The sequence below is a fragment of the Chiloscyllium punctatum genome, chromosome 41 (assembly GCF_047496795.1).
Source record: "Chiloscyllium punctatum isolate Juve2018m chromosome 41, sChiPun1.3, whole genome shotgun sequence".
Taxonomy (NCBI): Eukaryota; Metazoa; Chordata; class Chondrichthyes; order Orectolobiformes; family Hemiscylliidae; genus Chiloscyllium; species Chiloscyllium punctatum.
Genome location: NC_092779.1, coordinates 9801501 through 9815359, shown reverse-complemented (window position 1 = coordinate 9815359; position 13859 = coordinate 9801501). Strand labels below are relative to the sequence as shown.

Genomic DNA, 13859 nt, shown 5'->3' with positions numbered 1-13859 from the left:
GCCTCCCATTGCATTGTAAATATGTCCTTTCTAAATACAGAGCCTGTTACCTGTGCAGGGACCGAACTGTCAATCATGAGCAGCTCCACCTGCCCAGTGACCTGTCAATCAAAGGGGAACAATGAGCGTCCCTCACCTGCATCAGCTGGGTGAGCCCGGGGAAAGGCTGGCGCAGGGCCATCTGGGGGTTGTAGTCTCTGCAGTGGTCGGCCAAGGGGGAGGGGCCGGCTGTGGAACTACAACTTCCCGGCGTGCCCCGCGACCCAGTGAAGCGACATGTAGGCTAGCGCTGGGTGAGGAAGCTGCCAGACAAAGTGGAGCTGGAGCGGCGGATTAGACGGATTGGACGGGCGGCTGCTGCACCAGCTAGTGGGAGCAGACAGACACAGACAGACAGCAATTTCCAGAGAGGTGGGGGGGAAGAATTGCAGAGCAGTCGGGCGTCAGAGAAAACATAAGTAAATAAAGAGACAGGCATCCACTCATCAGAGAATCTTCAATCTGTGAAAATCTCAACAAGCTTGCAAGTGGTATCAGAGCTTGTTGAAGGTATTTGTGTTTTTGTTCTCCGGACAATTTCTTTTGGGAGGTTTGCATGTTTGCTTCCTGCTGCAATTGCAAGGCAGGGGAGCTGTCAGTGACTTGTGTTGCTGCGCTGGAGCAGATGCAATATTCTGCTGGTCATCTGTAAGCTCAGTGCAGGCTGCAAGGGAGGGTCGGGGTCGTTCACGGGGACGTTTTGCACTTTGCAACGGAGAAGGGATCGCCGACCCAAATAATCGCAACTTCTGAATGAAGATGCGGAGCTGTGGTGTGAGGCGGGCTTATTGACGTGCAGTGCTACTAAACCCTCTGCAGCCCAGTGTTGCTGAGATAAAGCGAGCTTCGCGAGCAGGAGATGCGGTTTGGGTGGTGGGGTAAGGGGGGAAGCACGGGTATAATGGGCCGAGTGCTCGTCAGGGCTGCATTGTGGAATAATGTAAACATCACCAAAAAAGAAAGCAGCGGGAGATACACCCATTTCCCACAATTGTGATGAAGCCTTGGACATGTTGATGTGATGCGATCTATCATAGTTTATTTACTCCGCAAAATAATACTTCGGACCGTCAAGTGGGTCAGCATCAGATGAATACAGCAGCTTTGGCATTACCTAATCTCGCTGCCCTTGTTTTATTTCCCTCTGCATATTTAGCGAAGGCTTTTTTTATTGAGATGTGATCAGGTGGAGAGGGAACATCCAACAAAAAAAAGCAGCCTGCTGATTTTGGAGCAGAAATGTCTGCAATCGTGAAGCTGTTTTGGTTAAAGCAGAGGGTCCAAACGGCTGGAAAATTCCTATCGGTATCGGTTGAAGACTCCCTTTAATTAGCACATCGCAAAAATCCCCGGACCCGTGACTCTGTGTGGAAAAGTGACAATATCTGCATGTTGGATTGGTGCTTTGCAAATCCCTTTTTAGATCCGAAAGAAATTTCACCCAGCGAGACCCAACATCTGCCTCCTCGCGGTTAAAAACAAAAAGTGTCGCATTTATATTGGTCCAGATGTTTTCGTGGGATTTAAAGTAATGGCTTAATATTTGCTTTAAATACGGGACATTTAGGAGATAAAGCAGGTCCCATTCAGTCTATGGGTCTCACTGTACTGTGCTATAGAGGGCATTGTGTAACAGAACTGTCAGACAGGCAATGGGATTGAGGGCACTACCGATCTAATAGGTGCAATTTTGTTTTACTTTGCTTCTTTAAAAAAGTATGCATTTCTGGGTTACCATAAATAATCTTTTCAATTGTTTGTAATTGTTTAACTTTTTTCTAAAACGAACAACTTGCTATAGGAGGAATATGTCGTTTTGGTTATACTGCTTAGTCTGTCTCAATGCATTTTAACACCAAAGTGTGGCCCACCACCACCCTGCCTAACACCTCCTGCCGATACTTTCTCCAGGACAATAAACAGATGGGTCAAGTAGAGACGTTGGCTTTGACAGGTCAACTATTCCTCATATGTTGGGAGGGTTTCTGTTGCTCGGCTGTTAGAACAAAGAATTGACAAAAGAATTTTAGCACAGAAGGAAGGCGTTCAGCCTTTAGTCTCAATGCTATCTCTCTCTCTGCAAGAACTACTTGGATAGCTGCACTCCTGACCTTTTCCCACTGATTCCCGATGAAAGGCTCATGCCCGAAACGTCGATTCTCCTGCCTCTCGGATGCTGCCTAACCTGCTGTGTTTTCCAGTACCACACTCTCGACTCTGATCTCCAGCATCTGCAGTCCTCACTTTCTCCTTTTCCCGCTGTAGCCCTGCACTTTTATTTTTACCCTGCTGTAAACCTTTTGAAAACCATAATTGAGTCTGCCTTGCACACATGTTCCAGATCTGAAATACTCCACTCTCTCCTTTGTTTTTGCCTCTGGTTTTCTCTACTCCTTGACCCTTCTACCAGCCTCCTGCTATTGAGACAGAATAGCAATGGGAGTGTGATTTGGAGATGCTGGTGTTGGACTGGGGTGGACAAAGTTAAAAATCACACAACACCAGATTATAGTCCAACAGGTTTAATTGGAAACACTAGCTTTCGAAGCGCCGCTCCTTCATCAAGTGGTTGTGTTAATGGATGATGTGCGGTAACAGTGGCTTTGTTCAGTGATAGCATTCTCATCTGTCAGCCACAAAGACTGACACTTCAGTGTCATCCTGAGGGAGTGCTGCACTGTTGGGGATGCTGTCTCTCAGATGTTTAAACTGAGGCCCTTCCGAAGCTGCCTTGACATCCGAGACCAGTGACACTATTCAAAGTGAAGCCGAGCAGCTGGCTTGACAAATAATTATCTCCCACATTGTGTCATAAATTATCTGACCGTTTATTTCATTTTAGTTTGTGGGAGCTTGCTGTGCGCAATTTGTCTGCTATGTTTGAGTACAATGCAGCATTGACTTGTTTCAAAATAATATTTCTTTGCTTTGGTTTCCTGAAGTAGTGAAAGGTAAATTTATCTTTGGACCCCTTGCAGCTCAGTAACATTTGTGGCTGTAATCTTTCCTTCTGGAAGGACAAACAAGCCACACGTTGGAGAGAAATATGAAATATTTCTCTGAATAACCGGAAATTAGTTCAGCTGCAAATAGTGAATGGCTCCGCCTGTGAAATCTGTTTGCTTCCCACAGTTTGAATGGCCACCGACCTGGAATACACAGAATAATGTTTGCAAAATCTTTAACCTTGTCTTCTGTGACAGGAAAGTGCCTTTGATTTATGGTTGACATATAATAATTTTCTACATTTCATTTCATGAAAGAACTATTGGAATACTATCCTTCTAGATAGAAAACCACATTCTACTGATTGCAATCTTTTCACTCATGCAGAACCCAGATGGAAGTGTGTGTGTGTGCGTGCGCTCATGTATTCTTTGTTTCTGCAGTCTCTTGATACCAATTATTCCTGTCTGAGAGGATGTTCAAATAGGCTGTTTCTTCATGATTGGACAAAGAGCTGGTAAATTGGAACTTACTGTGTGGAAATGTGAAATTGTCCAATGTGTCAGGAAAAAGTATATTATCTAAATGATGAGAGATTGAAAATTTCGGAGTTTCAGAAGGATCTGGATGTTCTAGTGCATGAATCTCAACAAATTAGTATGTAGGCACAGCAAGTAATTAGGAAAACTAACAATGTTATCGTTTATTGCGTGGGGAATTCAGTACAAAAGTAGGGACTTAATGCTGCAGGTGTCAGTGAGACAGCGTGTGGCGTACCATATAGCCAGGGTGACTCTCTTTTGTTTTTAGTTCTTCCTTGTTGAGACATACCAGAGTCCCCAGGTGATATTCTGGGGATCCAGATTCGAATCCTGCCATGGCAGGTGGTGTGACATAAATTCAAAAGCAAAATTTCTGGAATTAAGAGACAAGTGGTGACCTGGAAACCTTTGGAGAAAGTGAGGACTGCAGCTGCTGGAGATCAGAGTCAGCAAGTGTGGTGCTGGAAAAGCACAGCCGATCAGGCAGCTCCAAGGAGGAGGAGAGAGCTTATGCTTGAAATGTCAACTCTCCTGCTCCTTGGCTGCTGCCTGACCAGCTGTGCTTTTCCAGCACCACACTTTTTGACCTTGATTCCTATGTTGATTGTTGGAAAAAAAACCCATTTGGTTCCCTAATGCCCTGACCTGGTCTGGCCTACATGTGACTCCAGTCCCACAGCAATATGGTTGACTCAACAATTAGGGACGGGTAATAAATGCTGGCCTGGCCTGTGGAATCAACATCCTGTGAATTAATAAGAGACAGTCCAACTGGGCTATGCCAAATGGAATGGGGCAGCATAGGGGTGGCACGGTGCTGAGTGGTTAGCACTGCTGCCTCACAGTGCCAGGGAACCCGGCTTTGATTCCAGCCTTAGGCAACTGTGTAGAGTTTGCACGTTCTCTCCCTGTCTGCGTGGGTTTCCTCTGGGTGCTCCAGTTTCCTCCCACAATCCAAAGATGTGCAGTTTTAGGGTGGATTGGCCATGCTAAGTTGCCAAATCGGGGGTAAATGTAGGATAGGTGACTGGGTCTGGGTGAGTTACTCTTTTTGGAGGGTCATTGTGGATTGTTGGGCCAAAGGGCCTGTTTCCATACTGTAGGGAATTTTATCTGTTGCATACCACTTCCTCACTTTTACTCGTTTCTCTAATATATTCTTCTGTCTTCATCTTTGATAGAACCTGGCAGTTGCTGGCAAAGCCAGCCTTTGTTGCTTTGAATTGAGCAGCTCACAGGATGGTATAAAAATATCAATAATCTATAAAATAAAAAATTAAAGAATGAGAAAATGAATGAGTTGCTTATGTTGATGCATGTGGAGGGCAGACCAGATAAGGACAGCAGTTGCTTTCTGTAGTTACCAGTTCTGAAGACCAATCGCTGGACTTGAAATGCTAACTTGCGTTTTCTTTCAACAGATATTTCCAGACCTGCTGAGTTCCTCAATTTCAGGTTTTTATTGGTGGCAGTGACCTTCCCTGAAGGGTGTTACTGAACCATTTGCAACAATGATAGCTTCATTGTCACTATTACTTTGTATTCCAGATTTATTAATTGAAATTAAATTCCATCAGCTGCTGTGGTGGGATTTGACCTTAGTCAATGACATTACCACTAGGCCACTGAGTGGAGATATTTTCCATATTTAATGAATAATTTGCTTTAAATTTGTGCAATGAAATGTTTGATGATAACTGGGATTTGGGAAGATTTCAATATGGTTAAGTATGTGACTATCTGACAGCCAGTACTGGATGAACAGAAATTTCTTCCAATTAAATACAGGTCATTCTGCTATAATGTACACTCCATTAACCTGAATTTGCTACAATGTGATTGATGAATTGGGACATTGTTTCTAAAGTACAATTATTTAAAATGTGATTTGGTGGTAATGCAATTATATCGCCAACACTTTAAGTGTTGTTTCTAAAGTGTAGTTTTTCTATATTGTAGGGTTGTACAAGACACAACCATCACGTTATAGAAGAACTAACTGTACTGATTTGGAGGAGCCGGTGTTGGACTGGGGTGTACAAAGTTAAAAAATCACACAACACCAGGTTATAGTCCAACAGGTTTATTTGGAAGCACTAGCTTTCAGAGTGCTGCTCTTTGATCAGCTGGATCTGTACTGGGAAGACTGAAGCATTTTCAAACCCTGCTCCAAATTCTGCTCCCTAATGTATTCACTCCACCCCTCTCCCTAGCAACAGTGTGAAGTTAAGCCACTCTGTTTATCACAGTTGCTGCTGAGATGAAGTTCTGATCTTGAATTTACGTAGTCACTGAGACCACCTGACTTCGTCCCTGAATCAGCTTACCTACTCTCTATGCCTTCATTACCTCTAGATTGTTCCAGTTACTGGTGGTTTGGCTCCCAAATTCTACACGCTGCAGACTTGGGTCACCGCTGCTCTCTGAGCTACGCTGGCTCCCAGTCAATTAAATCTCAATTTTAAGATTCCCGCTCTTATTTTCAAACCCATGGCCTTGCCCCTCCATATTATCTGTAGTGTCTTTTCACCCTTCTGTGATCTGTGTGCGGCTCTAGTTATGGCCTCTTGAGTGTCCCTAATTTTAATCACAGTATCACTGTAGTCGCTCCTTCAGTTACCTTGGGCTCAGATTGTGCAATTTCCTCCTAAATTTTTCCTGCCTTTTCAAGACATCTAATTAAAACCTACCTGTTTGACCACGTTTCTGGTTTTGTGGTGTGGTGGCATATTTTGGTAGTGATGACTCTGTGAAGTAGCATGCCATGTTTTATCATGTTAAAGGTGCAATTATCAACATAAGCTGTTGTTGGTTACCTATTCATTTTGGAATGAAAGAGACAAGTTCACTTCACAATGTGGAACAAAGGGTTGTAAGGACTGCCCATAGTACCACCCAGCACATGGCCACTTCTTAATGACGAAATTGGCTTCAGTCTTATCTTTATTATTTTTCTTTCACAGGGAGTGAAAGAAATCAGCTGGGTGTTTGCTGAAAGTGACAGTGTATGTACAACTGGTTCCCTCCTGAAGAACCAGGTAAAGATTCGAAAAACCTTTTAAAACCAGAAAGCCAGGGCTCCTCAAGGGAGGGGAAAAAAAAAACACAGCAAGAGCTGAACTGTTCTTGGAAGCCTCGAATTCTCTCTGAAAGGGGCAAAGATTGTGGCCGGCGTGACAATGGAGACAGTTTCCCAAGATTCACAAATGGAATGTCAGATTTGTTTTAATTACTACAGCCCACATCGCCGCCCGAAGCAGTTGGACTGCAAGCACACTTGTTGCTCTGTCTGCCTTCAGCAGATGAGGAGCAGTCAGAAGGAGCTGATGTGTCCCTGGTGTCGAAGTGTCACCAAACTCTCTCCCAGTCTGTCTGTGTCTCAGCTGCCTGACGACCCAGAAATCATCACTGTGATCAGCATCCCTCACACGTCAGAGCGCACCCCGGTCTTTATTAGACTCCCGACCAGCGGCTGCTACATGGTCCCGCTGACTGTCACAAAGGAGAATGCCCTGTTGCCAGGGGAAGGCAGTTGCCGACTGTTGCCGGGGAATCAGCGGAAGGCTGTAACCGCCGTGCTCATCCCCGGGGATCAGCAGCAGCAGCAGGTGCCCCGACAACACCAGGTGCCACATGGACCCAGGGAGGACCAGGAAGAGGAGGAGGGCCAGGATGGTGTGAAAACGTCCACTTGCTCAGGCGTTTGCACTGTTCTCCTCGTGGCGTGTGTCCTCCTTTTCCTACTTGGCATCGTCCTTCACAACATGTCGTGCATATCAAAGCGATTCACCGCCATCTCCTGTGGCTGAAACCTCCCATCGAGTTGTGAAAGGTGTTCAGAATTTACCCACGTGCAGGACACCAACCAGTGGCTGGACTGAAGAACGCACAGCATTTAGTCTCTTAAAAAGCAAGGACTACACACCGATTCCTGAAGTTGAATAAAAGCATAAAGCTGCAAGAATGATTCATTTGGGAAGTGCTTTGCAGCTAAGGTATAATCTGACCGTTCAGCCACCAAGTATACTTTTTGGTGGATTTTTTTGTAGGGTTTTGCCTCTGAAGTTAGAAAATATGCACAATTAGAAAGCAATTTCTTTTTACAAGATGATGTATTTCTAAATCACTATTAACTGTAGCCTTCCTTTTAATGGGAAATGCAATAAGAGTTCTCACAGTGTAACTTGAAACCATCTGTTGATGTTAGCATAGACATCAGTTTATGCAGCAAATTTTGGACAATCCTGTCAAAACCTGGACTTTAATTCATTGTTATTCATTGAGTTGTAGCAATCTCCTGCAGAGGTAAAGCTCACATTTTGTCACCAGCATCTGGGATTGGATTGAACACAAATGTAGTCAACTGAAAACATAATCATTTTATTTAAATAAATTGGTCAGTACTTTTCAGTTTCAAATTTATAAATGGATTGTTGGAATTGTGCTTAATCTAGTTTTTAATTTTTTTTCAGATTTGTACATACAAGTGTAGCATTTTTAAAGTCTTGTACTAATCACAGTGATATATACTCATAAAGAATTACACAAATTTAGAGACACTTTTGGTCAGTTGTTAACTAGAGAGTTTGCGATATTTTAGATGTCTGCAACTGTTAACATAAATGGTAGATTGGGTTGTGGTTATTCTTTTTTAGCTCGTACTAAACAGAACCCTAATAATGCATTCTTTCAGTTCATAATTGAGTACATGATAGTTCATCTACTTAGAAAACATATTTGTTATGTCCAATTGGACATCATTTTAGCTAGAGATGAATTTCAAATTGTGAATTACATAGCAAAGTGAATATTTTAATCAATTAAACATACTATGTGTCGAAAGCTGATTTTGGTTTTATATATTTAGGATTTTCAGGCTGTTTAGGGTTTTGTATGAATCATCCAGGCTTATTAAAATTACTTGTCTCTGAATGCATAACGTTCTAACTTGAGGAACAAACAAGTGTTAATTCATTCGTCTTTAAGGATGTCATTTGGTGCCCTGTGGTTTGGTGCTAACTGTTGAAAAGGGCTGAATAGCCTTGTTGAAAGTGACAAGGAATATCACAAAAACAAACGTTTGGTGATGCAGTTAATGTAGAGAGAGAAGAATGATCCCTTGTGACTTGAGATGACATGACAGGAAAACGAAATGAGGTATCATGGATGGAGCTGGGTTGCAATATTAGGGATGTCTTGTCAAGTTGTATTCAGATTTGTGGTTACAGTATGTTTGTGCACTCTGTTCTAATTTAGATTTTTCCATATTTCTTAATGAGAAGTTAACATTCTTATTAATTCAAAATGTTACACAGTTTCACCCTGTGGTTTTGTAAATAGTAATTTGGGACAGGTTTGTGCAGTAAAGTGCAGAAGTTCCTCTTGAAATTATTTTACCAATTGGGTCTATGGAGATATTGTTTATTTCATTTTCTTTCGTGTTACTTCAGTGCACTGTCTTAATACCCTACTTGGTAAATATACATCCGGATTTAAATAGGTCTGTGCTAGCTCAGTGGATGCAAGTGGTAGCAAATCTGCTTTCTTACAAACTAAACAAAACTGGTTGATAGACCGGCAATAGCCACAGCTAATAGCCCACAATCACTGCTATCTGCACGTGTTATGAAATGGTTTTAACCTTTCTCACAGGGTTATTTGTTCTGAAATGATGTCATTGTGACTAATCAAACTGAGGTGAATGAACTGCCAATGCGTACACATGCCTATGGTAATTTGCCAAAAGTTGAGTTTTTCCAGTAAGAGGTGAAGCTTTTTTGCCAACTGCCGTATTGTCTTTGTGCTCTTGTAGAAGAACAAAAATGCATGGAGTTGCAATAGGGCATTTATTTTCTCCTTTTGGACCCATTATTTTATGAAGCGGTGTTCGAAATCTGCCTCTTATTTGTAAAATGTTCATTTTTGTTTAATAACGATTGTAAGGAGTGCATTGATCATAACTAGACCACTGTACTGTGACTCTGTTGTCTTAACAACATTACGCGAGAGTTTATAATAAACTTCAATCGACGTCTTCCAATTTATTTATTTATTCAAGCAACACACAGAACATCCATTCCTGTAGCATGTCATTTCCTTAAATGATTTTCTACTCCTCCAAATATGCAAAAAAAAAGTGACATTGAAGGATTTCTGTTTTGAATTTCATTGTCTGCCACAATCCAGTGGAATAATGTTTGTCCTAGGATTTTATTTAGTAAACAAGGAGCTGTGATATACAAAATCTGCACCAATAGGAGTTTATTTTTTAACAGGGGCAGTTCTGCCGTTGTGGATCTGAATTTTCTGTCCATCGGGCATGCTGGATACAAACAAATAGCTCACTGAAATGACCTCCTGGTTCTATGTTTTTGTCCCTAACTAAACAATGAAAGTGCACTGTTTCAGACTGGAAATTTGGAACTTAACCCATCACCTTACCATAAATCAAATTGGAAGTGTTAGCAAGTTATTTTTGAGATGCTGGCAAAGAGGTAGTGGTGTTGGGTTAATAATCTAGAGGCCAGGCTAATGCTTGGCAATATAGGTTTGAATCCTACCATGATGCCTGGTGAACTTATATTCAATTTGCCATAAGAACGCATTTGGTTTATTGTTGCCCTTTAGGGAATTAGATCTGCCATCTCAACCACACATGACTCCAGACCCACCGTGATTGACTCTTAATTGCTATCTAAATGATCCAGCGGGGCAATTAGGGATAGGCTACAGGCTGTGAAAAAAATAATTGTTTAAAATTCATTTGGGTGTCACTGGCTCGTCCAATATTTATTACCCATCCCTATTTATCTTGTAGAACATGGTGGTGAGCCATAGTATATTCTTTCCTGGTTGAAAGTCAGAAAATGTGGATTTCAAAATAATTTATTAAGCTGGTATCAGGCCAACAAAAACAGTTACTTTCTGTTTTCTACATTTCACCAGTTCTGAGGGATTTCAGTTATCCACTGGCTGGGGCATTACGGGGAGTAGAGAAATGGTTACAGTTCATCATCTCACCCTGTGCTATCTGGGTAACATACAGTGGTGTGATTTATTAGGCAACTTTGTGCAAAGTATTCCTTTTTTTGGGTTGAAGTTCATTGAAGGGTGACAGGGTTACAGAAATTTGTGGTACAAAGAACGCTGGTTGAACAATTGTGTCTGTGCTGGCTGTAAAAGAGTCGAGTATCACTATCAAGCCCTTGCCCTGTTGGTTGTTTCCACCTCTTAGGATATATCCAAATACTTTTTAATTGTGATCACAGTCATAGAGATGTAAGCATGGAAACAGACCGTTCGGTCCAATTTGTCCACGCTGATCAGATATTCTACAGTAATCTAGTCCTATTTCCCGGCACTTGGCCCATATCCCTCTAAACCCTTCCTATTCATGTACCCATCCAGATGCCTTTTAAATGCTGTAACTGTACTAACCTCCACCCCTTCTTCTGGCAGTCCATTCCATACACACATTACCCTCTGTATGAAAAAAGTTGCCCCTAAACTCCCTTCTAAATCTTCCACCTTTCACCTTAAACCTATGCCTTCTAGTTTTAGACTTCCCTATCCTGGGGAAAAAAAAACCCTTGTCTATTTACTCTATCCATGCCCCTAATGACTTTATGAACCTCCATAAGATCATCCATCAGCATCCGATGCTCCAGGGAAAACTGCCCCAACCTCTCCCTACAACTCAAATCCTCCAATCCTGGCAACATCCTTGTAAATCTTTTCTGAACCCTTTCATGTTTCCCAACATCTTTTCTATAGCAGGGAGACTAGAATTTAACAGAATATTCCAAAAGTGCCCTAAGTAATGACCTGTACAGCCACAACATGACCTCCCAATTCCTAGACTCAACGTATAGAGCAGTACAGGCCCTTCGGCCCTCGATGTTGCGCCAACCTGTGGAACCAATCTGAAGCCCATCTAACCTACACTATTCCATTCCTGTCCATCTGCCTATCCAATGACCATTTAAATGCCCTTAAAGTTGGCGAGTCTACTACTGTTGCAGACAGAGCGTTCCATGCCCCTACTATTCTCTGAGTAAAGAAACTACCTCTGACATCTGACCTATATCTATTACCTCTCAATTTAAAGCCATGTCCCCTCGTGCTAGCCATCACCATCTGAGGACAAAGGCTCCCACTGTCCACCCGATCTAACCCTCTGATTATCTTATGTCTCAATGAAGTCACCTCTCAACCTTCTCTCTAATGAAAACAGCCTCAAGTCCCTCAGCCTTTCCTCATAAGACCTTCCCTCCATACCAGGCTCTTTCAGAGCACTGACAGAGGGGCAGCGCTCTGAAAGCATGTGATTTCAAAATATACCTGTTGGACTATAACTTAGTGTTGTGTGACTTCTGACTTTGTCTTTACCCATTATCGAAGAATATCAAATAATTCAGGTACAAAGTGTGGAGCTCTGCATCCAGATGTCCCCCTTTATCATTGACGTCTTTCTGGAGAATGTCAATACCTAGAGCCAATCCCTTGCTTTCCCCTCCTACACCTTACACATAATTTCTATCCAATCATCCAATACCCTCTTGATTGCCTCAATTCAACCTCCCTCCACAACACTTCAACCATTGAATACCTTAAATACTCACTGAAAGGAAAAATTTCTCATCACTTCACGTGAAGTCGTCTTATTCTTGTTCATTTCACCATGAGGTCATAGAGATGTACAGCACAGAAACAGACCCCTCGGTCCAACCCGTCCATGCCGACCACATATCCTAACCCATTCTAATCCCACCTGTCAGCACCAGCCCATATCCCTCCAAACCCTTCCTATTCATATACCCATCCATTTGCCTTTTAAATGTTGCAATTGTACCAGCCTCCACCACTTCCGCTGTCAGTTTATTCCATACATGCACCACCCTCTGCGTGAAAAAGTTGCCCCTTAGATCTCTTTTATATCTTGCCCCTCTCACCTAAACCTATGCCCTCCAGTTCTGGACTCCCCCACCCCAGGGAAAAGACCTTGTCTATTTACCCTGCCCATGCTTCTCATGATTTTATAGACATCTATAAGGTCACCCCTCATCCTCTGCTGCTCCAGGGAAAACAGCCCCAGCCTATTCAACCTCTCTCTATAGCTCAAATCCTCCAACACTGGCAACATCCTTGTAAATCTTTTCTGGACCCTTTCAAGATTCACAGCATCCTTCCAATAGGAAGGAGATGAGAATTGCACGCAATATTCCAACAGTGGCCTAACCAATGTCCTGTACAGCTGCAGCATGACCTCCCAACTCCTGTACTCAATACTCTGACCAATAAAGGAAAGCATACCAAACACTTTCTTCACTATCCTATCTACCTGCAACTCCATTTTCAAGGAGCTATGAACCTGCACTCCAAGGTCTCTTTGTTCAGCAACACTCCCTAGGACCTTACCATTAAGTGTATAAGTGCTGCTGAGATTTGCTTTCCCAAAATGCAGCACCTCACATTTCTCTAAATTAATCTCCATCTGCCACTCCTCAGCCCATTGGCTCATCTGATCAAGATCCTGTTGTAATCTGAGGTAACCTTCTTCGCTGTCTACTACACTTCCAATTTTGTTGTCATTTGCAAACTTACTAACTATACCTCTTATGCTCTCATCCAAATCATTTATATAAATGATGAAAAGTAGTGGACCCAGCACCCATCCTTGTGACACTCCACTGGTCATAGGCCTTCAGTCTGAAAAACAACCCTCCACCACTACCCTCTGTCTTCTACCTTTGAGCCAGTTCTGTATTCAAATGGCTAGTTGTCCCTTTGATTCTATGAAATTTAACCTTGCTAACCAGTCTCCCATGAGGAACCTTGTCAAACCAAAGTGTGGTGCTGGAAAAGCACAGCCAGTCAGGCAGCATCCGAAGAGCAGGAAAATCGACGTTTCAAGCAAAAGCCCTTCATCAGGACTCTTTGTTGAACGCCTTAATGAAGTCCGTATGGATCACGTCTACCACTCCCTCATCAATCCTCTTCGTTACTTCTTCAAAAAACTCAATCAAGTTTATGAGACGTGATTTCCCACGCACAAAGCCATGTTGACTTCCCTAATCAGTCCTTGCCTTTCCAAATACATGTATATCCTGTTCCTCAGGATTCCTTCCAATATCTTGCCCGCCACTGACATCAGGATCACTGGTCTATAATTCCCTGGCTTGTCCTTACCACCCTTCTTAAACAGTGGCACCACATTAGCCAACCTCCAGTCTTCCGGCACCTCACCTGTGACTATCGATGATACAAATATCTCAGCAAGAGACCCAACAATCACTTCCTTAGCTTCCCACAGAGTTCTCGAGTACACCTGAT

General features: G+C 42.7%; 2 protein-coding genes across 2 annotated transcripts in view; both read left to right on the top strand.

Moving 5' to 3' along the window:
• pign (phosphatidylinositol glycan anchor biosynthesis, class N) overlaps window positions 1-6602 on the top strand; it is a 160711-nt gene extending 154109 nt beyond the window's left edge. Inside the window, exon 29 of the mRNA XM_072560350.1 lies at window positions 6491-6602. Coding sequence (XP_072416451.1) covers window positions 6491-6497 — 7 coding nt within the window. The 3' untranslated portion in view covers window positions 6498-6602. The remainder of the gene's footprint in view (window positions 1-6490) is intronic.
• A 104-nt stretch (window positions 6603-6706) lies between these two features.
• rnf152 (ring finger protein 152) lies at window positions 6707-9561 on the top strand. Its single transcript, XM_072560353.1, has one exon. The coding sequence runs from the start codon at window positions 6707-6709 to the stop codon at window positions 7334-7336; it is 630 nt and encodes a 209-aa protein (XP_072416454.1). The 3' UTR covers window positions 7337-9561.
• The last annotated feature ends 4298 nt before the right edge of the window (window positions 9562-13859 follow it).

Bases quoted from the DNA above. Each gene is read 5' to 3' on its own strand.
- rnf152 (XM_072560353.1), top strand. From the start codon at position 6,707: ATGGAGACAGTTTCCCAAGATTCACAAATGGAATGTCAGATTTGTTTT.